The sequence below is a fragment of the Notamacropus eugenii genome, chromosome 1, assembly GCF_028372415.1.
Source record: "Notamacropus eugenii isolate mMacEug1 chromosome 1, mMacEug1.pri_v2, whole genome shotgun sequence".
Lineage (NCBI taxonomy): Eukaryota > Metazoa > Chordata > Mammalia > Diprotodontia > Macropodidae > Notamacropus > Notamacropus eugenii.
In genome coordinates, this window is record NC_092872.1 from 605383332 (window position 1) to 605408477 (window position 25146).

The 25146-nt window shown below is 39.4% G+C and overlaps 1 protein-coding gene across 3 annotated transcripts in view; it reads left to right on the forward strand.

Moving 5' to 3' along the window:
* Window positions 1–1656: 1656 nt before the first annotated feature.
* The window catches only part of BUB1 (BUB1 mitotic checkpoint serine/threonine kinase), a 52239-nt gene continuing 28749 nt past the window's right edge, over window positions 1657–25146 (forward strand). For 2 of the 3 annotated variants that reach the window (XM_072636349.1, XM_072636368.1), the window contains exons 1-10: window positions 2633–2786; window positions 8402–8461; window positions 8542–8680; window positions 9620–9816; window positions 14060–14103; window positions 15112–15203; window positions 15946–15998; window positions 16095–16279; window positions 17966–18105; window positions 23387–23775. In XM_072636349.1, coding sequence (XP_072492450.1) covers window positions 2704–2786; window positions 8402–8461; window positions 8542–8680; window positions 9620–9816; window positions 14060–14103; window positions 15112–15203; window positions 15946–15998; window positions 16095–16279; window positions 17966–18105; window positions 23387–23775 — 1382 coding nt within the window. In that variant the 5' untranslated portion in view covers window positions 2633–2703. Of the gene's footprint in view, window positions 1837–2632; window positions 2787–8401; window positions 8462–8541; window positions 8681–9619; window positions 9817–14059; window positions 14104–15111; window positions 15204–15945; window positions 15999–16094; window positions 16280–17965; window positions 18106–23386; window positions 23776–25146 lie in introns of those variants that run through there. The other variant, XM_072636358.1, reaches the window with a different exon arrangement.

Here is a 25146-nt window from a genome sequence, read left to right on the forward strand (position 1 = left end):
AATTTTTCTTGATCATTAAGTAGAATTTTGATTATGTGATCAATTTTGACAAAGTATTGTCATCTATTATAGAATGCCTTTAATCAACTGACTGCGTTACTAAGAATCATGAGGACAAAGCAGTAACTGTGGACAACAGAAGAGGACGGTATCCCTGAGTACCACCTTCTCTCCAGTTCTTGAAGTTCATTTCAGGCAGCAAAGAGAAACCTGTCTTCTCTAGGCTGACATTTGTCAATCTAAACAACTCATCTGCTGTTGTAAAACTTTTCCTCTCAGAAGGAAGAAATAGTAAGTCAGTGTTTCAGCTAACAAACAGATGTGACAAGAATCAGATCTGGAGCAAAGAAACAACTCAGAATCCAAGCAGGTCAGCAAGTTATGGCTTTACTGATGTAGTAAGGGTACATCTCTGAAGCAGTAGTTGAAACATACAGTGAGTACAGGTGGCAGCAGTCCAGTCAACAGTCAGTCATTTAAGCATTTATTAAGTGCCTACTGTATGTCAGGTAATGTGCTAAATCCTGGGGTAAAATGTAATCTGTCTTCAAGCAAATCACAATATGACGGTGGAGTCAACAAGCAGGCAAATATATAAACAAGCTACATACTAGATGATATTTTTTTAGCAATCCATACTACAGCACTGATCCGGACTTTCAGGACTCAAAACCTAAATCTAGTTCAGCATATGGAGCTGAAACAGGTCAAAAGCCAACACAGTCAGCTGGAAGCAAACAGTGATAAATATAAATAAATATTAAGCAGCTGATCTAGTAGGTTCTGATGTTTAACCTTTTCTGGTACCTCCACAGGATCTTTCTTCACTCCATCTTTCTGTCAGTTGCCTCATCTCCAAAGCTCTTCCATAATAATTCTATGTCCCACTCATCAGTACATACCTCGAGTTTATCTATTTTAATGCATGAATTTAGGAAGAGACTACACGGTTCTTTGTTCTTCCCGGTCCCAGATATTCACACTCATTCCCTGGCAAGCCTTGGGTGGACGAGATTTCTGAATCACCTTCCAAGCTCTAAAGCCTCTGATGGCCACCTCGAAGATCATTTTCTACCACACCTCTTTCTGGCGCCAAGCCACCAAACCAAGGCCGGGGCGGCCCTCTTTTCTCGTGGGCACTTCCACGGGTCAAGGTCGCTGTCCAGCCTTTCTCCTGCCCTCTCCCCTCCCCGCCTCCCTTCACTCTGGATCGCCCCAGAGCCCCTGGATAAGTCACTTCCCCTCTCTTGGCTTCGGCTTCCTCCGGTGTAAAATGAGGGGGCTCTGCCGCACAGCCGCTGCCTCCCACTGCCACCCCCACCGTCCGGCAAGGGTGAACTAGGGCTGGGCCAAGGCTCTGGAACCCCATCGGAGGGATCTGCCGAGGCCTTGAAAAAGCCCTTCAGCGCTCTAGGCTTCAGTCCTCTCCTCTGTAAAATCAGGGAGTGGGACAAGATGGCCCCCGAAGTACCTTTTCAGCTCTAAACCTGCGACCCCCTAAAGCCCCAAACCTGACAGGGGAGGAGCGCTTAAGCTCCCAACTAGCCTCAAACGCGAAGCGCGTTAAGGGTGTTGGACGCAGGCGCACCAGCACGAGCCCAATGGGCGGGACCGGCCAAGGCTCAGGAAGAAGCTCCTCCCAGCAACTGCGCTCCTGATTGGCCAGGTGCTTTCAGCGAGGAGCCAATGACCGCGTCGCTTCGCGAACGCTCGGTGTTCGGACTGCGCCTGCGCGGGAGATTTGAATCCGGCAGATGGTGGCGGCTCTCTGATCTGCGTGTGTATGTGTGTATGTTCGTGTCGGGAGGCCATGGACGACCCGAAACGTGCTTTGCTGTGAGTCCCTCATTGGAGGCAGGGGTGGGGTGGGGGTGGGGATACTATGTCGAACGAGGCGAGAACGGGTGGGTTTCGTTCCTGTGATTGGGAGCTGGAAGCCCCCGTTTTACCGACGAGAAGACCGAGGCCCAGGCGGTGAAGCGGCTCTTCCAGGGTCGCACAGGGAACAAGTGACGGGATCTGGATTCGAACCCAGTTGTCCTTAAAATGGCGGGGGGAAGAGTGGCGATTAGCATCAGCTGTTTGGTGGGAAAGCTGCGGGCAGGGCCAGGCATCTCCCCCAGCTCCGGACCCCGGGCGTTGCGCGCAGTAGAGACCGTGGTGTCTGAAGGCATGGACGCGGCAGTCTGTCCGGCAGTCCGTATTTACTGCGCACCTACTACGGGGCTGGGTGCTGGGCGAAGCGGGGGACGGCGGTCTGCCCTCCCGGAGCTCGGAGAGCTACCGGGGGACACGACTAGGGCCTAACGACGTGCCTGGGAAGTAATCAGCCAAGGGAAGGCTCCGGAGCCAAGGGGCGCTGGGAAAGGCTGCCGGCAAAAAGGGACATTTTAGTTGGGATTTGAAGGAAGCTGGAGAAGCCAGGAGCCCGAGATGAGACAGCCGGTGGTAGTGCCCGGAGCCCCAAGGAGGAGTGTGCCGGGAGTAGATTAGCCAGGAGGTGGGTGTCACTGGATCTCGGGGTGCTGGGGGGGGAGGGTCAGGTGTAAGTAGCCTGGAAAGGGCCTAGAACCAATTATGAAGGATTCTGGACACCAAACAGAAGGTTTTCTATTTGATCTTGAAGGTAATAAGGAGCCGCTGGAGTTTATTGAGAAGGGGTAGGCACGGCCAGCCCTGTGATTTAAAAGGAAGATCACTTTGATGGCAGAGTGGGGGACAGACTGGAGTAGGGAGAGAAGACCAACCAGCAGTGCCCTGCAGAAGTCTAGGCATGAGGTGATGAGGTCTGTACCAGAGTAGTAGTCATATCAGGAGAGAAGGTATAAGAATTAATGGCATGTTAATGCACTTTAAGAAATGACAAAAAAGATGGATTTGGAGAACCCTTGCAAGATGAGTATGAAACGGTGCAGAGCTAACATTTTCTTTAGTGATATTTATGTGTCTGTGTATAGACAGATAAATATATAGATATATAAAATTAGGGGTAATTTCAGAGGAAAAGAACTAAAGTTAAGAAGGGTTGTAAAAGGCTTCTTGCAGAAAAAAGAATTTAGCCTGGAACTTTAAGGAAGTCAGGGAAGCCAGGAGATGGAGATTCTGGAAGAGGAGAATTCCAGGCATAGGGGAAAGCTGGTGAAAATGCCTGGAGTCCAGAGGTGGATGGAGCATCTTAAGGAACAACAGGGTTTGTAGGGTATATTGAGGGGAATTAAGGTTTTAAAAACCAAGAAAAGGAGAAAGGAGCCAAGTCATGAAGAATTTTAAAAGCCAAATAAGATCTTATATTTGATGCTGGAAGCAATAAAGAGCCAATGGAGTTGAATGACTAGAGGGGAGATATAGTCAGACCTAGGCTTTAGGATGATCTATTTGAAGTTGATTGGAGGATGGGCTGCAGTGTGGAGAAAGTTGTGGTAGGAAGACCAAATAGTAGGCTATTGCCATAGTTCAAGTGTGAGGGGATGAGGAAAGCCTGTGCCAGGGTGGTGGCAGTGACACAGTAGGGAAGAGAACATATAAGAGACGTTGTGAAGGTAGAATCAATAGAACTTGGAAACTGATGGCATGTGGAGGTGGGCAGTCAAGGATGACGCTTCAATTGGGAGCCTGGTGACTGAGAACCTAGTAGACCTCTCTACAGTAATAGCAAAGTTAGGAGGGTAGAATGATGTGGGGAGATGGGGGGGATGGAGTTCAGTTTTGAACACATTGGATTTAAGATGTCTTCTGGGACATCCAGTCAGAGATATCCAATAAGCAGTTGGAATTGTGGAACTGGAGGTCAAGAGAGGTTTATTGTTTTTTAGTCATGTCCAACTCTGTGACCCCATTTAGGGGTTTCTTATGAAAGATACTGGAATGGTTTGCCATTCTTTAGCTCATTTAACAGATGAAGAAACTGAGGCAAACAGGTTAAGGGACTTACCCAGGGGTCACACAGCTAGTAAATGTTGCAGGTGGTATTTGAACTTAGGTTTTCCTGACTCCAGGTCAGGGGCACTATCCAGTGGGCCACCTAGCTAGAGGTTAGGACTGTATAATTAGATCTGAAAATGATCTGCATCGAGATGATAATTGAATCCATGAAAGCTGTTAAATCACCAAGTAAAATGGTATAGTGGGAGAATAGAAAAGGGTCCAAGACAGAGCTTTAAGGGTTAACCACAGTTAGCAGAGAGCATGACATCTTCAGATCCCACAAAGGAGACTAAGAATGAGCAGTCAGACAGGCTGGAGGAAAACCAGGAGAGAGCGGTTTCATGAAAACATAGTAGGAAGACAGTATCAAGGACGTGAGGGTCCAAAGTTGAAGAAAAGTCAAGAAGGATAAGGATTAGGGAAGGATGAGAGATTGGTAATTTTGGAAAAGGAAGCTTCAGTTAAATGATGAAGTGACAAGTTTAAGAAGAGAGTGAGAGAAAAGGCAGTGGAATCACTGTAATTGACCTGCTGAGGAATTCAGACACAAAAGGGAAGACAGATGTGATAGGACAGGTTGTAGGGATGAACAAAGCAAGTAAAAGTTTAAGGATGGGGGAGACATGGGCATATTTGTAGAGAGTAAAGAAGTGGTCAGTAGAAGGGGAGAGATTGAAGAAAGTGGAGATAATAAAAGGAACAATTTGTAGTAATTGAGATGTCTTTAAAAAAGGAGGGATGGGAATGGAGTGTAGGGATTAGATCATCATCAAGATTCTTTCTAGCTCTAAAATTAAAGAAACGTTTATTGAGTGCCTTCTTTGTAGAAGATATTGTAGAAGGAATACAGAGATGAGGAAGGCATAGGCCCTAACCTTATGGAATTGGTATTCTAATGGTGAAAATGGGAGTGCAAGGGATGCTGGGAGTACTCTAGCTTGGCTAGATTCTAGGTCCAGCTCTACTGAGATGTCTGTTCTATTTTTATAAATTGTTGTGAATACAAATAACTATAGAATCAAATAGGTTGCCATAAGATTAAAGATTTAGAGTAGTTGCATTAGGTAGGAGGGGATATCTGGATTGGTTTTGTGAAAGCACTGTAGAATTCTGGACTCTCACATTTGAAGATTTAGACAAGAGATAATTAGGGTAGTATGTTCCCAAGGGAAGGAAGCTACCAGGTCATTAAAAGTAGTTTTGTTGATTCCTTTTGTTTTTAACATGAGTAATTTTCCAATCTAAAGGCCATCTTTTGCCCTCCTCTCTTTCTCATGCCCCCTACTTTATGAACTATCCTGTGTAAACAGTCAAGTAAAACCACTCAGTACAGTGATAAGATTGTTCAGCCTACATAGATCCCTACCTCTCTGGGGAGAATAGTTGGTCATTAATCTGTTCTCTAGGCCCAAGACTAATTATATTAATTATTCCATGTTCTTGCTCCTGTTAGTATTTTTTATTTACATTATCGTAATCATATATATTGTTCTTCTTATTCTGCCTCAATTTATACTAGTTTTCCCATGTTTACCTTACTAATATATTAATTAGAGACAACTAGGTGGTTACTATATAGTGGGCCTGACTTGTGTTCATCCTTCATTGCTGAAGAAGACCATGCCATTAAAGAAATTATGACATGACTTGCACTTGACTTTGTTTTGAGTGAGGGAGGGCTATGCAAGGCCACCAGCCTCACTTTTCCAGAGCCATCTCACATAGTGTGCCAAGTGATCCTGGGCAGGTCATTAATCTCTCTGCCTCGGTTTCCTCATCTGTAAAATGAGGGTAATGACTAGCACCTACATCCCATGGTTGTGAGGATCATATGAGATCATAGATTTAAAGAATGAGCTACATAAATACTAGCTATTATTATGACTGTCATTTATCAGATTCCTATTGTTTATTATCCCTTACTACACAATAATTTTCCATTACATCCACATACACAATTTTTCAGGCCTTACCAAGCAGGGAACTCCATTCTGTTTCTAGGACCTTGCTACCACAAAAAATAAAAGGAGAGTATATTTAAGGAATATTGAATAAATGGTTTGGCTATGTAATGTAGATGAAATGTAGGAGAATAGGGAGTGAGTTTTAGTTCAAAAAGATATATTTCCAGGTTGGCTAAAATAGCAATAAATTTGAAAAAACTTGGGGGCTTCATTATGAGTCAGCAGTGTTACATGGCAGCCAAGAAAATCCAAGGCCCTTTTGAGCTACAGAAGAAGCTGGCTTTCACTGGCTAGTCACTGGACTTGGAGTCAGGAAAACCTAAGGGTGCTGTCTCTTACTAGATAGGTAACCCTGGGCCACACCCTTAGGGACCAGATTAACCCCAATCCCCTAGGTTTGTGGGGAGGACCAAATGCAATACCTACATACAAAGGATTTTGCACCGTACGGACACTATTGTGTCCAGGATTAGGGAAGTGATAACAGCACTGTTCTTTGTCATTGTCAGATTATATCTGGAATATTATTTTTCATTCTGGGCAGGCCATTTTAGAAATGACATTGATAAAAAAAAAATATGACATTGATAAAAAAAAATTGGAAAGTGTTGCTTGGAGATCTTGTCATAAGGAGGATCTGTTAAAGAAACTGAGGGTGTAGCCTGAAAACAGAAGACTTAAAGGGAACATAACTGTCTTCAAGAATTTGAAAGGCTATCACATGGAAGAAAGATTATACTTGGACTGCTTTATAGACTAGGAGCAAGTGGAAGTTACAAAGAAACAAATTTTAGCCCAATATGAGAAAAAACTTGCTAGCAGAACTATTTAGAAATTAAGTGGGCTGCTTCATGAAGCAGTGACATTTCCCTCACTGGAGATCTCCAAGCAAAACTATTTATTAGCCATGACATGGTGTAGGGATTGTTGTTTAGTTACAGGTTGGACAGGTTGTTGTTGTGTTTGTCCTTCGTTGTCAAAGAACATCAAGATGATGACATGACTTGCAGTTGACTTTGATTTGAGTGAGGGAGGGCTGTGCAAGGTCACCAACCTCACTTTCTTCTCCTGAGCCATCTGGGTCCAGTGGCCTGATATTCATCAGGATGACTGGAGGTGACCCAGCATGCAATGGGAGACCCTGGCCTTTTCAGGCTAAGGTCTTATCATATTCTCACTTTGAGTGAGATACACCAATTCAATGAATAGGCTTCTTTAAGAAGTTACTCAAGGGATGGCCCCTTTAATAAAAAAAAGATCGAACTGGGAGGGGAAGACTTTCCTTCCGAGTTCCTGGGTAAAAGAGACACAATTACTATTTAGTAATTATATTCACTCTGGCTAGGTGGGTGGGGACTTGTCCAATCTATGAGCTCCAGAGTGAATTAGATTTAAGGCTTGATCTTTGAGCCAGAAATGTAGCCAGTAAACCCAAAGGAAAAAAGGCAGTTTTTGGCCATGGAGCGTCCTTTCCCCTGGGTAGAACACCAGAAAACAGGAGAGGAGAGGACAGGAGAGGAGCTGCTACTCACTCACAGATTGTGTTTGTCCTTCGTTCTTGAAGAGGACCATGGCATCAAGATGATGATTTGACTTGCAGTTGACTTTGGTTTGAGTGAGGGAGGGCTATGCAAGGTCACCAACAACACTTTCTTCTCTTGTGCCATCACAGGTTGGACACCATGGCCTCTTGAGATTCATTTCAACTCTTTAGGCCCTGTGATTCACTTCCAAGTTTCAATGATACTCCATACAGGAAGGGGGAATACTTTATGTTGACATTCAGGGACCTATATAATTTGACTCCAGCGTCCCTTTGCATCTTTCTCACACTATTTCCTTATGGTCTGTTTGATCCAAACACAACTACACCTTTTTCTCATATTGCCTTAGTTTTTATATCTTTATTATTCATCCTTTTCCCACATGCTTGGAATAGGTTCTTTTCCCTTTCACTTATGGAATTCTCTTAAAGGGTCTGGTATCAATTCCTCCATGAAATGTTTTCTACTTTTAACTCTCATCCCTTTCCTCTTTTGAAAGTAGTTTTCCTTCTTACATTTCTCATAGTACTTTAGACTCTCCCTTTGTATAATATCTCATACTCCACCTTGGAATGCAATAATTTTAAGAAGCTTTTCCATAGAAGTTGCTGATTATATATAAACTTCCATATCAAAAGAAAAATAACTAGGATATTAGTTCATGGGTGGAGGTGGGGATGGGGTGTGGACAAAAGCAGAAAAAGGCATCATTTTGGTTTCTTCCTAGAGTACAAACTTGAATTAAGACACAGATTATCAGACTTAATATTAAATTTTTAATTTCAAATCAATACTTTCTCATTGAATACTGTCTTTAAACATTTTAAATTGTATTTTGTCCTGCTTTTTAAACTTGCATTTTAAGGTATGTAAGTAATAAATACCACACAAAATCAGGACACACTTTTTTGCTTTCATTAGCCCACAGTAATACTTTTTCATCATTTTTCCTATTTTTTTTTTTTTTAGAATGTTTGAAGCCCATGTACAAAGCTACAGGGGAGATGATCCACTTGATCTGTGGGAAAGGTTAGTATTCAGTTTACCTTTACCTTTTAAAAAGAAACAAACATCAACCTTAAACACTTTTTCAAATACTCTTGTTTCAGATATGTACAGTGGGCAGAAGAGAATTTTGCTCAAAATGCAGATTTTTTGTCAACACTGTTAGAACGGTTAGTCAAGACATTTTTGGATAAGAAGAGGTACCACAGTGATCCAAGGTTCATTAATTGCTGTATAAAATTTGTGAGTATGTTTTTAGAGTGTTATTGAAACAAGTATGTCAATCATAATGCCTAAAATTCTAAAGTTGTTTGTTTTAATAAGAAGACTTTTTATCTTAGTCTCCAATCTTTTTCTCTTAATTGTGCATAGCAATAGAGAATATTATCATTACTGAATAAAACTCATTAAATCAAAGGAAGACTTGTAGGAGCGATGAGAAGTTGGGTGGGAAAAGAAACTGCGCTGTTGGTGGGGAGAAGGTGTTGGAATATAGATTTCATTTAGAATATCAGAATCAGTTAAAAAAATCTATGACTAACTTACAAAAGATATGGAGTGGATTAGAAGGTGAGATAAGACCAAAATCTCTATAAATGGTTTAGGTCAGAATATTCAATACCCAAGACCCTGGGAAGAAGATGAGCAGAGGTCTTAGTGGGGTTTTTGGTTGTGGAATAAGGGAAGTGGTATATCAGGCCCTGTCTAAGAAATCAAAGTGAAACAATTTGAACTCTTGGTTTTGGAATGGCAAAGGCTAATCAGAGACATGATTAGAATTTTGTGATGTTTTGAAATGCATATGAATGAAATAATAAATGCATTAATAATGTACTAACAGTGAATACCCTTGTTTAGCAAATCCCAGGATTCTGGGACTAGGCAAGAAACTTTTGAAATTTGACAGGAAGTTTTAGGACAAATTAAAGTACTATTTCACACAACAGGAAATAAACTTGTGGGACTCATCTTAGGACCAGAAGTGCCAGCTAAGGAAACTTGGGGTATATTTAACTTCAAAGGTTGACATTAGAGGTCAACTAAGCCCTTCTATAGCATAATACTTAGGGTCTCTGGCAACAATATCCGGCAAAATAGAGCCCTGGGTTTAACCTGGCATAGCAATTCCTGTGTTGTGATGAAACTTCTGAACATGTTGTTTTCTTTTGCTTTCTAAACTAGGCTGAATTTAACAGTGAACCTCATCAATTTTATGAATATATACACAGCCAAGGGATTGGTATCAGGTCATCTGCTCTGTATTTAGCTTGGGCTCAGCACCTTGAAGTCCAAGGAGATCTACAGCGTGCTAGTGCTGTTTTTCATACAGGAATTCAAAACCAGGCGGAACCTACTGAAATACTGCATCAACAGTACAGGTAGTTTATCAGATTTCTAAATCTGCTTAGTTAAGTACCGTTCCTTGCAAACTATTTTCTACATTGTGCAACACAGTACTCACTCTTGGCAAATAAATATTGCCTAAACATCTGAAACTTAGCTGTTACTTGTAGGTTCCATTTACCCTCTTCTCTTAGGTATAACTAATAAATATGAAGTGAGTTTGAGGAATTCTCAAGGGCAGAATTTTTAAGGCACTCAGCAGTCACTTTTTAAAAAATCATTTCCCAAAGGAATGAGGATGGGAAAAGTGACCAAGATTACAGCAGTCCTTTTAAGTACTTTTTAATTTTATTTTAGACTTAAATGCCAAAACACAAATAGAAAACAGAAAAAAGAACCAAAAACGTATCATAAACTTAAATATCAGAACTTAAATACCCAGTTAAAAAGAAAAAAAGCATGTCGTGCACAGCAGAACATGAGATGAATCAAATCACGTTAACAATCAATTTTTATTTCAAGAAAGCCTGTATGATAAATAATACATGTTGTGTTGAAAATTGTCCATGTTTTCTTTGCTTTCCTGTGAGTTCTTTCATTCTCTGCTGTGCATTTTTTTTACTTTGTCCTTTTTTTCCCTCCCCCCACCCCACTCAGAAGGCTACAATAAGGTTTAGAAATGTTTCTCTATAGATATATACACATATGCATATATATACACACATAGAGAGACATATACATTCCCAAACATATTCTACTCCTGATCTTTGTTTTTCATATTTGTGTATATTTCTTGTTTCCTATCCCTCCTACCTCTTCTACTTTACTTTTACCCACTACCTTGTTCTCCTATTTCTTGCCTACCCCCCTCCAAGAATTCCTCCCCTATCCTCCCATTCCCGTAAATCTAAACATCCTTCTAAACCCCCCTTTTGCCTATTCCCTCTACCTCTCCTCTAAAAATCCCTCCCTTGTCCTCTTCCCCACTCCCAGTGCCCTTACCGTTTTATTTCTTCTGAATTTAAAAAACTTTTATACACTTCTAAATATATATGTATTGTTCTCTCTTAAACCCATTCTTGATGAAAGTAGGTTACCAGAACTACCAGCCCTTCTTCCCCATCTAACTCCTCTATATTGATTCTTCCTCTTGCACCTCATTTGTATAAAATAATTACTCTTTTTAGTTGTTTCTAAATTCTTTTACTTTTAAATTCATATTCTACTCAGGTTTTCCCCAGTATTACTTATGAGCCACCCAATTATTAATAAGAATTGTAGACATACATTTTACATTTATGAAAAGTAAAAAGTAAACAGTCTGTCCTTATGAATCCCTTATAATCAATCTTTGGTATATATACCTTATGTTTCTCTTGCTTCTTGTATGTCAAATCTTCTGTTAAGTTCAGGATTTTTTTAACAAAGTCTCAAAAGTCTGACAATTGATCAAATGTCCATTTGTTTTCATTCTGGATAATATTTAGCCTTGAAGGGTATGATATTTTTGGCCAGATCCCCAATTCTTTTGCTCTTAGATATATTGTGTTTCAAGATGTGCAGTCCTTTAATGTCTCTGCTGCTAGGTCTTGTGTGAGTCTAATTGTGGCACCACCATATTTAAGTTGTTTTAATCTTGATTCTTTTAATATTTTATCCTTGGGTTGGAGGTTTTGGAATGTGACTGATATTCTTATGAGTTTTCCTCATAGGATCTCTTGTAAGTGGTGATTGATGGGTTTTTTCTATTTCTTCTTTCCCCCCTTGTTCTAATGCTTCAGGACAATTTTCTTTAATTATTTCTTGTATTATTGTATCAAGATCCTTTTTTTTTTTATCATAACTTTCAGTTCAATTATTTTTGTATTTTCTCTTCTTGATCTATTCTAGAAATCTGTTGTTTTTCTTATAAGATGTGTTGCTTTCTCTTCTATTTTTTCATTATTCATATTTTGGTTAATTATTTCTTGATCTCTTATAATTTCAGTGGCTTCGCTTTGCCCAATTCTAATTTTCAAGGTGTTATTTTTTTCCTTAAGATTCTGGATCTCCTTTTCTAATTGGTTGACTTTTCCTTTCATATCCTTCTTGTTTTTCCTGGATTGGTCTTATTTTTTCTTTAGTTTTTCTTCCATCTCTGTTACTTGTTTTTTAAACTCTTTTTTAAGATCTTCTAAGAATTCTTTTTTGGCAGGCGACCCTTTGACATTACTCTTTGGGGATTTCTTTACTTCAGTATTCTCCTCTGAAGATGAACCTGGGTCATCTCTATTCCCGTAATAGCTTTCTATGGTTGGATTCTTTCTCCTTTGCTTTTGCATTTTTTGTGGTAATAGCTTTATTTTTGTAATCACCTCTAGCCCTGGGGTGTGGGAAATGATGCCTCTTACCCCAGATCTTCAGTTCTCCCCTCCTGCCTGGAATCAAAGCCAAACCTCCAACCTCCTGTAAGTGCCCACAGCCAGGGGTTTTCTAGCCCACTGCTTCTGCAGTCACCGGTCATGAGCTGTATACTTCTCTCTCCCACCTCCCACCCCCCCAGCTCTGGCATTCCTTATCAGCAAAGGTTCCCTCAGTCTTCTCGGGCTCAAACTCCTAACTCCCCTCACTATCCAGGGGGTGAAAGTTCCTATGGCTGGGACCTAAGGCAGCCTCTCAAACCAGTTAACCCCAGGGCTTACAACATGTTAAAATGAACCCTGATCTGGAGGTGTTTACTCTTCATAGGGGACCAAACCTTTTCCTCTCAAATTGTCCCGGGAAGACTCCTGTTGTGCCCCATTCTTATTTATCTCCACCCACACTTTGTTTGCCCTAAGGTGCTATTTTAACTCTTGTGGGGGAAAATCTTGAGAGCTTGGAATTTTCTGACCTACTCCACTATCTTCCCCAATCCTCTTAAGTTCTTTTTAAAAAGTACTTTTAAGTACTTTTTTATACCTAAGAATTTTGGGAATAGTTTATGCATGTATCATGGGTAGACTTGACCAAAGCATGAGAAAGCAACTTTTTGCAGACAGTTCTACAACAGATACATATTAACGGTCCCACAACTGAGTTGGAGTTTTAGAGACTACGATATCCCACTGTGTTTATCATTTATTACAAAAAAGCAATTAACCCAGTAGAACAAGACACATTCTTAAATATTCTCCAGTGGTGTCTCTCTAACATGTACCACAGTTGTTTAAACTTCCTTGATGCTACATTAAGTGTTCAACAGTAAGTGAAACCCCAGACAAGGAAATCTGCTTGCTAAAGGTCAAGATGCATGCTCTAAGGAAAATTCAAATAAAGTGGAGTTCCCTTTAAACAGTTCTATAGATATTCATTCTATAGATATTTATTTGTGGATAAGATGTTGATTACCTTGAATCTTCCCAGCTTAGGTCTAGTCTTTCAAAGGAAATCTACGTAACCCTTCTTATTAGAAAAGCCAAGCAGGTGAAAAATTTGTTGCCAAGATTATGATAGAAACTTAAATCGACAGCCTAGTGATGTAGCTGATCAGTACGTAAACTTAGATAGGCTCTAAGTGAGTAAGAAGAGAGGAGAATAGATGACTTCGGGGTGACGGTGCAGAACATTCACTGATTCCTGAACTGCTTGTTGTTACATATGCTTAAATTTTTTACCCCAGTATTCTTGGGGGTAATTCTACATGGCTGCAAATGATATACTGTGACCACATCAAACAGTTCAGAATTGCAAGTTGACCAGAGGACAGTGAGGGGACATAAGTAACCTGCAGCATATTGCCCATGGTAACTTGTGTGCAAAAAATTAGCTCTCTTTCAGCACTAAATCCATGACCATATAAATAACAAAAAAGATATTAAGAATGTGTATGATTAGAAAAGAATATTTGACTGGTTGTGTAGCTAGAATGAAGAGATATAAAAGTTATGTGAACAGCCCAAATGCTGAACCACTAACCAAAAAATATTAAGACAATGAGAGGAAGATCTGTAGCACTTTAAATGGCTTACCTATAGCTAATTTTATAGAAAGTCATGGACAAGACTTGCATAGGATGACGTATGGAGTGGTTACAGTCTTTATTGTTGGAGAGAGTACTCACAGTGATAAGACCCATTAATGGAAACATTAACCCATATGATATAATGAACACTTTAAAAGTTTGTTTATTTAAAGCAACTCCATTATTTCATGTCCTATTAATTTACATTAATTTAGTTTCTTTTTACAAAATTGCATGTTCAAAAATGACATCTACTTTTGGTTGAATTTTATTCTTAACTCCTACTCTCTTTTTAGTTTATTCCAGAATCGATTCACTGGAACACGTTTGCCAGCTCAAGGTAAAATTGCATTTTCCTAAGTTGAAGTTGTTGCTAATTTAGATAAAAATAGTCTTTAATACCTAGAATGCCATACTAGATGATATAGGAGAATATGAGGTAAGTAGAGGTTCTTTACCTGTAGACAACATTTTTTAAGATCAGGGAACCTGCTCAGCATAGTTAGTCCCCAATTTATAAACGAGTTTAATTGTGAAGTTATTCAGTTATATAATGAATTATGTATCTAAGAGACTTTGCAAAAATCTATTTAACCTAAAGTATATCCGAGCTATGGTATTATTATCATAAGATATGGATCTTGGGAACCCTGCAAGCTGAATATGAGTGATTTCTGTTACTGGATATAATGATAGCCCTGAGCAAAATTTTAAATTAGGTGAAATTTCTTTAACAGTCTCTTCTGTTTCTCTTTCCTTAGGTTTCTGTTTTCACACGGCTCCCCTCTCCCCCAATTCAGTACCCCAAACTTGTCCTTCCCCTAAGTTCTTCGTATTACAAAATAACCTAATTCTGTGGCCCCCAAACACAGTCAAACATTTATTATTATATTATATTAAACAGAGGACTGTGAGGTACTACAGAGTATACAAAAAGAATATAATACAATTGTTTCAGCAAGTTTGTTCAGCTCAAATTAAATACTAAATTATATTTAATAATTATATATTAAATACTAAATTAATGCTACTCTTCCTGGAAAAGACCACATTTCAACAACCATCTCATAATGGCCTGTCTTGTTAGTTGAGCTTACTAGAATTTTTTACAATTCCTTTTATCCCTGCAGTGATTACAACTGATTAGAAGAATGATTAGATTGATTAGAAGAGTCTCTAGAAAGCATTCAGTAAATAATGAAAGTAGTTATGTACGAGCAATACGTGAATAATTTATGATCTTCCTTCTCAAATGTATTGCAGATATAGCTGCAGTCTTTTGTTTCATAGCTTTGCTTCTTACGAGTTTTTATTTGACTAATTATTCTATTAATTTCTTTTTTTTCAGAGCCCCTTCGCAATTCTCAGATTTTAAATCAAATGACAATGAAAAGATCACTTCAAGGAAATGGTGACCCAGCCTGCATTCCCAGAAGTCAGGTAGCCAAAAAGAGGAGTCATGCAGACTCACAGAATGACCAGGAACGGTATTGCCTAAAGTTGTGGGTCGTTGATCGCTTAATAGAATTTGAGATAGGAAAATCAAATAAACATTTGAGAATTTTTGTCTTAAGGCGAGATTTTAAGATCTAGTTAATTATGATTGGCATTCTGAGATTATGTGTCAACAGTTATTATTTTATTATTATAATATGTTTATAAGGTTGGGGGAAAATCTGCCACAGAAAATATCGTTGTTATTGTCAGATTTTTTGGGAGACTACTTAATCCATCAAGTGAAGACAGCAAGGTTATACTTCAGTCTGGTCAGTGTATGGTATGGTAGACCAAAGATATCAAATATGTTACCTCCTGGTTATAGGCTGAACCAGTTTTTGTTGTTGTTTGGTTGGTTTCTGTGTTTGACACCACTGTAACAGACCATTGCCAAGATTATGCATTGATGGATGTCTTAAGATAATTTAGATACCCTTCTCCCATATGAAGTGATGCATCGGATTTTATTTTATATTTGGCTTCCTGATTGCCAGTATCACAAATGGTCCCTAACTGCAAGATTTAAACTCATTGAGTAGAAACTTCGAATATTAGTAGTAACATATAGTTTTAAAAAATAAATAAATAAAGGTACTTGATTTTTCTTAGCAGTTTCAAACTATTAGGCAGAGTTGATTGGGTAAAATGTATTTTAATGCAAAGAATTCATTGCATTTTTTTTTAGGATTCACTTCCTTCTGCAGTACAGTCATCTACTCACAGTAAAGAATCAAAAATGCAAGTACAGTCTGTGCATAAATAATTGATTCGCGTTTAGAAGAGCAGGATAAAGCATACAGTAGTAAATGTATATGCCCTGTCTCTCCATTACAGAGAACAACGTATCATCATTTCTAAATCAGGTTATTCAGTCCAGCAATCTTCATTAGCATCCAGAAGTGATGTCAAGCAAGTCTGTATGTACTGCAAAGAGAAACTCATTTGTGGAGATTCAGAATTATCCTTCGAGGAACTGAGAGCTCAGAAGCACAAGCAAATGAGAAAACAAAAAGAATGGGGTATTTGTGATTGTGCTTTTTATTTGACTTCTTATTCCTTATCTCAAGGGCCATGTTATCCAGCTTATATTGTGTAATAAATATTCTCCTCTAGGAGAACCTGCAGAGAAGAGCTCTCTCAGTTACTGTCAAGAGAACTGAATGAAAAGTATTCCCCTAAATCCTAACAAGATAAGTTGCTAAGGACTCACTATGAGATTCTGCCTATGAGATTCTGACAGGTTCCTAAGTCAAATGAAGTGAATTTCTTCCCATATAGTTCACTATGTTATGGGCTGCGTATATGGCTCCCATCTTAGTCATGCCTCTTAAACACTTGCTCTAAGCTAGATCAACTTCTCATGTCATCAAAAATTGGCCACAACTTTCCCATCTCCATTGTTTTAAATCTGAAAAATTTGTTTAAATCTAAGAGAGTGGTTTAAATCTGAGAAATCTCCAATATTTTAAATCTGAGCTTCTATCATAAGTAATCTTAATATCATACTGTATTCAAACCTAAAATAACTGGTGAAAACAAGTGACTTATGGCTTTCATATAGCTTTCCCACATTTGCCTTGTACACTGCCACCTTCAGTGTGAGAAAGAGTTACTTAAATATGGACAAGCAGCAGTCTGACACCAGTAATGTCTAAGATTTTAATCAAAATTAAAATTAAACCTTCCTCTGTTTAAGTGATATAATCTTTGCTTCTTAGGGTTTGACATGTTCTATCTTTTATCTTTTGTTCGCCTGTTGGATTCTATCCACTGTGTTCTGTTTCTACTTCCCACCTCCACCCCCAGGCTTCCCCTCCTCCCCCCCTCAAAAATCTCTACTTCTGATTCAGTAATCAGCAACATTAAATGAGCACACACTGTGGAGAGCAAAAATGCATTTTTACAAGTAAAAAACTTGAGAGGCAGTGTGGTCCACTAGTCAGAAGGCCAGCCTTGGAGTCAAGAAGACCTAGGTACAAATCCCTTCCTCTGATACACGACTCACATAATTTTTCAGGGCTCCAAGGAACTGCCTTAAGAGTATCAGTTATAGAATGTAGTGATCTACAATTTGTAGAGGAAGTTTCCACAATGGAAGTTCCTCACAACTGATGACATCATGTATCCAAAACACCCAGACTAAACAAGAGTCAGAACTACAAGCACCAGCAAAACCTAATCTGTAAATAGTTGCATTCAATGTGGTAGTGACTTAAAGTTGATTGCCATTTTAGAAGTGATTCCAGATTGATCTTTTAATGCATATTACCATATTTCCATTTAACTCTTACAGAGGAGTCAGTATCACTAAGTTTCTTAAGAACTTGCGAAGTTTATGTGCTGTGTTCACAGCTACTATTCTTAAGTTGATCCAAATTTGTTCCTGAAAATTTTAGTACATTGTTATTGGATGTGTGTGTGTGTGTGTGTGTGCATAAATAAAATTAAGAGACTCTGGGCCTAAAAAATATTGTTAGGTCAAACAACAGAGATGTAACAAAAATTTTAAATACTCTATGTCAGTAGTATCACATTTCTTAGCCTGTTGGTATGCTCTGTCAATAGAAATCGCACTTACCATTAGGTGCAGAAATTAGTACAACTTAAAAAAAAATCACCTTTGAGCATATGTAGATATGTCTTAAGGACTTCATCTTACATATAAGGCTTTAAATGAATGTATTTTAATGTATTTTTATGTCAAGTGAATGAAGACAAAGAATATTTAAAAAGGAAAGAAGCTGATGCTTTTGAAGATCAGCTTTTAAAACAGAAAGTGGATGAACTTCACAAGCAGTTGGCAGAAGTGTTGAAGACATCACAGGGAAATGCTGCTACTCTCCAGGTAAATTCAACTGGGCAAACATTAACAGTCTATTACAAATGAAGCACTGGCAGTATAATGAAAAAAATGAAAGCATCTCTGCCCTCCAGTGTATGCTGTACAGGGCAGAAGTGAGTGCGCTGAGCATCTGCACAGATCAGTGGTTTAAGTATCAGAGTAAAATGAGAGGAAATTTGGGGCTAGAAAAAGCACTGACAACTTTGGGCTGGGAGAATGAGCAAAGACTGGGCCCTCTCCTAAAACCAAAATTGGTCTTTATTTCTAAAGAGCTACTTTACTTTTCTTATTATAACATTTACCAGCTCTGTTTTATTGGTTAGTAGCTTTTGGAGTTTTAAAAATATTTTTAATCCAACATGCCTGCTAGACTTCTATTCTGTTTGGAAATTAATTATGTGATAATTTAGCAAGAGGTCATGTACTGAGATAGCAATGACTAGAATTTCTCCTGAAATCCTCAGCAAACTGTAAGGATAAGAACAGAATAAGAAAGTTCAGATTCTACTTTCACATGTATTTGAACGTAAAATCTCTGTTTCTTATATAGTTGAGGCAACGTAGCATAACAGACAGAGTGCTGAGTGCTGGGCTCTGGGCTCAGAGTCAGGGAGACTTGGATTTTAAAGTGACCTCTGATACTTAATAACTTTGTGACCCTGGGCAAAGTACTTAACCTCTGTGTGCTTTAAGCAACTCTCTAGGACTTACCTGCAAAGTTCCCCGACACTGACAAATTCTAGGTTATTCTCATATTCATATGTAGGCTATTCATAGATAGTTAAAACTGGAGTGGATCCTAGTCCAACTGCTCATTTTGCAGTTACAGAAATTGAGGCCCTCATTTCTAAAATATATAGAGAACTGAGTCAAATGTACAAGACTACAAGTCATTCCCCAATTGATAAATAGTCAAAAGATATGAACAGGCAATTTTTAGAGAAATTAAAGCTATCTATATTCATATGAAAAAAATGCTCTAAATCACTATTGATTAGAGAGATTCATCTCAGAGGTACCACATCACACCTATCAGTTTGGCTCACATGACAAAACAGGAAGATCATAAATGTTGGAGAAGATGTGGCAGAGTTGGAACACTAATTCGTTGTTGGTGGAGCTGTGAGCTAATCCAACCATTCTTTTTTTTTTTTTTTTTAATTTAACTTTTAACATTTATTTTCACAACATTTTGGGTTACAGATTTTCTCCCCTTTTCTCCCCTCCCCCCCACAGACCCAAGCATTCTAATTGCCCCTGTGATCAATCTGCTCTCTCTTCTATCATCCCTCTCTGCCCTTGTCTCCATCTTCTCTTTTGTCCTGTAGGGCCAGATAGCTTTCTTTATCCCTTAACCTGTATTTCTTATTTCCTAGTGGTAAGAACATTACAGTTGATCCTAACCCTTTGAGTTCCAACTTCTTTAGCTCCCTCCCTCTCCACCCTTTCCCTTTGGAAAGCAAGCAATTCAATATAGGCCAAATCTGTGTAGTTTTGCAAATGATTTCCATAATAGTTGTGTTGTATAGGACTAACTATATTTCCCTCCATCCTATCCTGTCCCCCATTACTTCTATTCTCTTATAATCCTTTCCCTCCCCATGAGTGTCGACCTCGGATTGCATTCTCCTCCCCATGCCCTCCCCTCTATCATCCCCCCCATCCTGCTTGTGCCCTTGTCTCCCACTCTCCTGTATTGTGAGATAGGTTTTCCTATCAAAATGAGTGTGCATTTTATTCTTTCCTTTAGTGGAATGTGATGAGAGTAGACCTCATGTTTTTCTCTCGCCTCCCCTCTTTATCCCTCCACTAATGAGTCTTTTGCTTGCCTCTTTTATGAGAGATAATTTGCCCCATTCAATTTCTCCCTTTCTCCTCCCAATATTTCTCTCTCACTGCTTGATTTCATTTTTTTTTTTAAGATATGATCCCATCCTCTTCAATTCACTCTGTGCACTCTGTCTCTATGTATGTATGCGTGTGTGCATGTGTGTGTGTGTACTCCCACCCAGTACCCAGATACTGAAATGTTTCAAGAGTTACAAATATTGTCTTTCCATGTAGGAATGTAAACAGTTCAACTTTAGTAAGTCCCTTATGACTTCTCTTTGCTGTTCACCTTTTCATGCTTGTCTTCATTCTTGTGTTTGAAAGTCAAATTTTCTTTTCAGCTCTGGTCTTTTCATCAAGAAAATTTGAAAATCCTCTATTTCGTTGAAAGACCATTTTTTCTCCTGAAGTATTATACTCAGTTTTGCTGGGTAGGTAATTCTTGGTTTTAGTCCTAGTTCCTTTGACTTCTGGAATATCCTATTCCATGCCCTTCGATCCCTTAATGTAGAGGCTGCTAGATCTTGTGGTATCCTGATTGTATTTCCACAGTACTTGAATTGTTTCTTTCTAGCTGCTTGCAATATTTTCTCCTTCACCTGGGAATTCTGGAATTTGGCCACAATGTTCCTTGGAGTTTCTCTTTTTGGATCTCTTTCATGCGGTGTTCTGCGGATTCCTTGAATATTTATTTTGCCCTCTGGTTCTAGAATCTCAGGGCAGTTTTCCTTGATAATTTCATGGAAGATGATGTCTAGGCTCTTCTTTTGATCATGGTTTTCAGGTAGTCCCAAAATTTTTACATTGTCTCTCCTGAATCTATTTTCCAGGTCAGTTGTTTTTCCAATGAGATATTTCACATTATCTTCCATTTTTCCAATCTTCTCGCTATGTTCTGTGATATCTTGCTTTCTCACAAAGTCCTTAGCGTCCATCTGTGCCATTCTAGTTTTGAAAGAACTATTTTCTTCAGTGAGCTTTTGAATCTCCTTTTCCATTTGGCTAATTCTGCTTTTGAAAGCATTCTTCTCCTCATTGGCTTTTTGAACCTCTTTTGCCAATTGAGTTAGGCTAGTTTTCAAGGTGTTAATTTCTTCAACATTTTTTTGGGTCTCCTTTAGCAGGGAGCTGATCTGCTTTTCATGCTTTTCTTTCATCTCTCTCATTTCTCTTCCCAGTTTTTCCTCCACCTCTCTAACTTGATTTTCAAAATTCTTTTTGAGCTCTTCCATGTTCTGAGCCCATTGGGTGGGCTGGGACACAGAAGCCTTGATTTCTGTGTCTTTGCCTGATGGTAAGCATTGTTCTTCCTCATCAGAAAGGAAGGGAGGAAATGCCTGTTCTCCAAGAAAGTAGCCTTCAATAGTCTTATTTCTTTTCCCTTTTCTGGGCATTTTCCCCAGCCAGTGACTTGACCTCTGAATATTCTCCTCACACCCACCTCGCCTCCTGGTCCTCCCAGCCAGCGTTTGGGGACTGACATTCAAATGCTGCTTCCAGCCTTAGGGCTTTTGGCGGGGGCAGGGCTGCTATTCAGTGTGAGAATTAAGTTCAGGTGGTCAGGTCGGGGCAGGGCCGCCTCTCAGGCTCAGTTCCCTCAGGGGGTTTATGCACAGACCTTCCACAATGGATCCAGGCTCCCTCCCGCTTGGGGAGCCCCTGTCTGCAGCCACCTCTCAGCTTCTACCTCCCGGGGGGCCCGAATCATGGGGGTACCCCACTCCCCTCTCGACCCGCCAAAGAGACTCTCTCACCAACCCCCTTCACCTGTGGGCGGAGGGACTTGTGCAGCCACCGCTGGAGATCCCGTCCCTGAAGCCTGCTCGGGTCTGTTTCTCTTGGTGCTGTGGCCGCAGCAGGTCTGGGCTGGGCTGGGCTCCATAATCCAACCATTCTTGAAAGCAATTTGGAACTATGCCCAAAGGGCTACAAAAATGTTCATGCTCTTTGACCCAGCTTTATCGCTTCTGGGACTGTATCCCAAAGAGATCATAGAAATGGGAAAGGGTCCCACATGTACAAAAATATTTATAGCAGATCTCTTTGTGGTGGCCAAAAACTGGAAATCAAGGGGATGCCCATGAGTTGGGGAATGGCTGAATGAATTGTGGTATATGAATGTAATGGAATACTATTGTGCTATAAGAAATGATGAACAGGAAGACTTCAGAGAGGCCTGGAAAGAGTTGTACGATCTGATGCTGAGTGAAAGGAACAGAACCAGGAGAACTTTGTGCACAGCAATAATCACAGTGTGAGAGGAATTTTTCTGGTAGACTTAGTACTTCACTGCAACTCAAGGACTTAAAAAATTCCCAATGAACTCTTGAGACAAAACACCTTCCACATTCAGAGAAAGAACTATGGAATTGGATTGCAGATTGAAGCAGACCATTTTCTTTTGTATTATGTTTTGTTTTGTTTTGTTTTATGGTTTCTTCCATTCATTTGAATTCTATGCAACATGACTAAGGTGAAAATGTGTTTAATAGGAATGTATGTGTAGAACGTATATAAGATTGTACACTGTCTCAGGGTGGGGGAGAAAGGGGAAGGGAGGAGAAAAAAATCTAAGATACATGGAAGTGATTGCAGAACACTGAAAATAAAAAAAAAATTTAATTAAAAAAAAAAAAGAAATTGAGGCCCCAACCTGCCCAAGGTCATATGACTTTTGGAAGTAGGACTCAAGCCAAGTCCTATACTTTTGACTATAGTTCAGTTTGCTTTCTACTAACAATAGTACAAAACAGTTATAATAAATGTTCTCTATATTTTAAGAGAGAATTCAAGACCATAAGTCTGTTTGCCAATAGAAATAATCTGGGACTTCTGAGTCACCCTTCTTTTGCATTTAAGTATTTTTCTTGCTTATTGGTAAGAGAAATAATATTAATACAGTCACCCCTTAACAAAATACCTACACTTCCCTACAAACACACATTTTGGAGTGGTGACTTTGTTTAATTTTTTTCTCCAAAGATAATTCATCAATCAAACACCTACTGTATGCAACTAGTGACAAAATAATCTGAACAGAACAAACTTTTTTTACTTCCTAAACTGAAAAGGAGCTGAGTAGTTCAAAAACTTAATTGTCAAGTGTCAATAATTAAGAAGATGCCAAAATTATCTATATAAATGGAGAAGGCTAATCTATGTTGGTTCCTTCTGAAACTATATGAGCCCCTTCTTGCCAAGAGCTGTCTCCACTTCCTCAGAGATATATACAATGTAGAATGAAAGCCAGTGATGATCACAGATTTTAATAACTAATATAGCAAAATTAGAATTCTCTAAGTCCAAGTTAAAAACACCAACGAAGGAAAATCAGGAAGTGAAAGTATCCTTTAGTTGGAGGCATTTGCTCCAACAGAATAGATACTCTTTACAAGACTGAAATTACCCCTTAGTAATTTTGAGCTTCTTTTCCTTTTTGAATTCACTTTTAAAGGCTCTTCCGGTATGTGTGAGGCCAAGTGTTCTCTTGCCACAAGAACCGACTGGACCTCTTCAAGCCAGAAACCAACAGCCCTCAGTTAATATAAGAGATCAACAGCTAATGGTGTCTCCTGTTGTGCCACTCCCAGCAAACACTACTTCTTCTACTTCAGTGTTACCAAGGGTCAACCAAAGTGCTACCTGTCCTGCCTCTCTGAGGTCTCAGCCAGGAACAGACTTCCCAGCTGCAGTATGCAGAAAGGATGCCAATGAAGTACAAGAAGACTCTGGAGAGGGTCAAGACTATCATTGGGCACCAGCTAACAACAGCAATGTGAATATTAGGCCTGATTGTTTTCAGAAGCACTTAATGTCTTCTCATGATGTGGAATTTAAAGAACCGTATGTATAAAATAGCCTTTTTACTTTTCACATTTATATAAATAAGTCACATTAGTGAATGACTAGACTGTTCTAAAACTTCCCCCAACTTCCAAGTTTTGCTCTAAAAGGAGCATAGTTTTTACTACATTTCATGGTTCCCTCTTGAATCCAACTTTTTCCCCATATTAAAACTCAGCTCGATACTTCTTGGTATTTACTGAAGAAAATCCAACTGTTAAACCAAAATTATCTTTGCTTGCCAGTCTTAAAGTTGGATTTGTAGGAGTAATTGTTAAACCAGGCAGTCTCTGATACACAATCTCTTCATATGTTTCCTTCAGTCTCCCAGGGGGAAGTGTGTGAGATTAACATTTAAGATGCTCTCTGCCAAAATAAAACCATATCTTGGAGATTTTAATTTTGAGAGATTTTACAAGTTGGTGTTTTTAACTGGCACTTTGAGAATTCTAATTTTTACTGTATTAGTTTGAAATCTGTGATCATCATTTGGTTTTAATTCTACATTGTACGTATCCCCGAGGAAATGGGGACAGCTCTTGGCAAGACAAGGACGGGATAGACCAAAATCCTGAGTCTCTCCTAGAACATGCCATTCTCTCTCTTCTGTAACCTCAATAATGCTTGCTGGCATTTCACCAATTTCTTTCTCTCCTGCTTCTTTAAGCATGTGCTTTGTGGTTGCCCCTTCTTTTCAATGTATTCAAGCCAAAAGTATTTTTGATACTAGCAATTGAAGTGAAAGAGGATACAAAAAACCCCTGTAAGTTTATGGAGTTGGAGAATAATCTGATTATAACCCAAGAATCTTTTCTTAATTTTTTTATACTAACCTTAGAGTCTGGCAGTAAGACATCCTAGATTTAACTAGCCCCTGCTCCCCCATTACTAACATCAGACTTCTCCAAGTGGAGCTGCAGTCTTTCCTGGAAAACAACTTTGTGGCCCATCTGCCTCCTAGCTTTACTCTCCCAGGACTGACTGGCCTTCTCATTGAGCCTTGTGCTGCATATAACTGCTTCATCCCTGAAATTCCCTTCAGTTACAGTTTCCAGGGGTCATCATACCTCTACACTAGCAAAACTTCCCAGTGTCCTCCTCATCAGCACAGCCACAGTCCCTCCTCCGGAGTGACTGTTGCCACAGCATTTCTCCCTCTATATCAAGCAAAGGTGGCAGTTTTGTGCATCAGTTTTAAACTTATGTATAGCAATCTACGTTCCTTCCCACAGACTGAGACAGAAAATAAATGGAAGGAAAATATGGTAGCCATTTAGTGTCCAATCCATATCTGAGCACTAACTCCTTCTGTGACATATCAAAACAGTAGTGCATCCAGCCTGAACTTGGGAAGTGGAACCCAGTATCGCC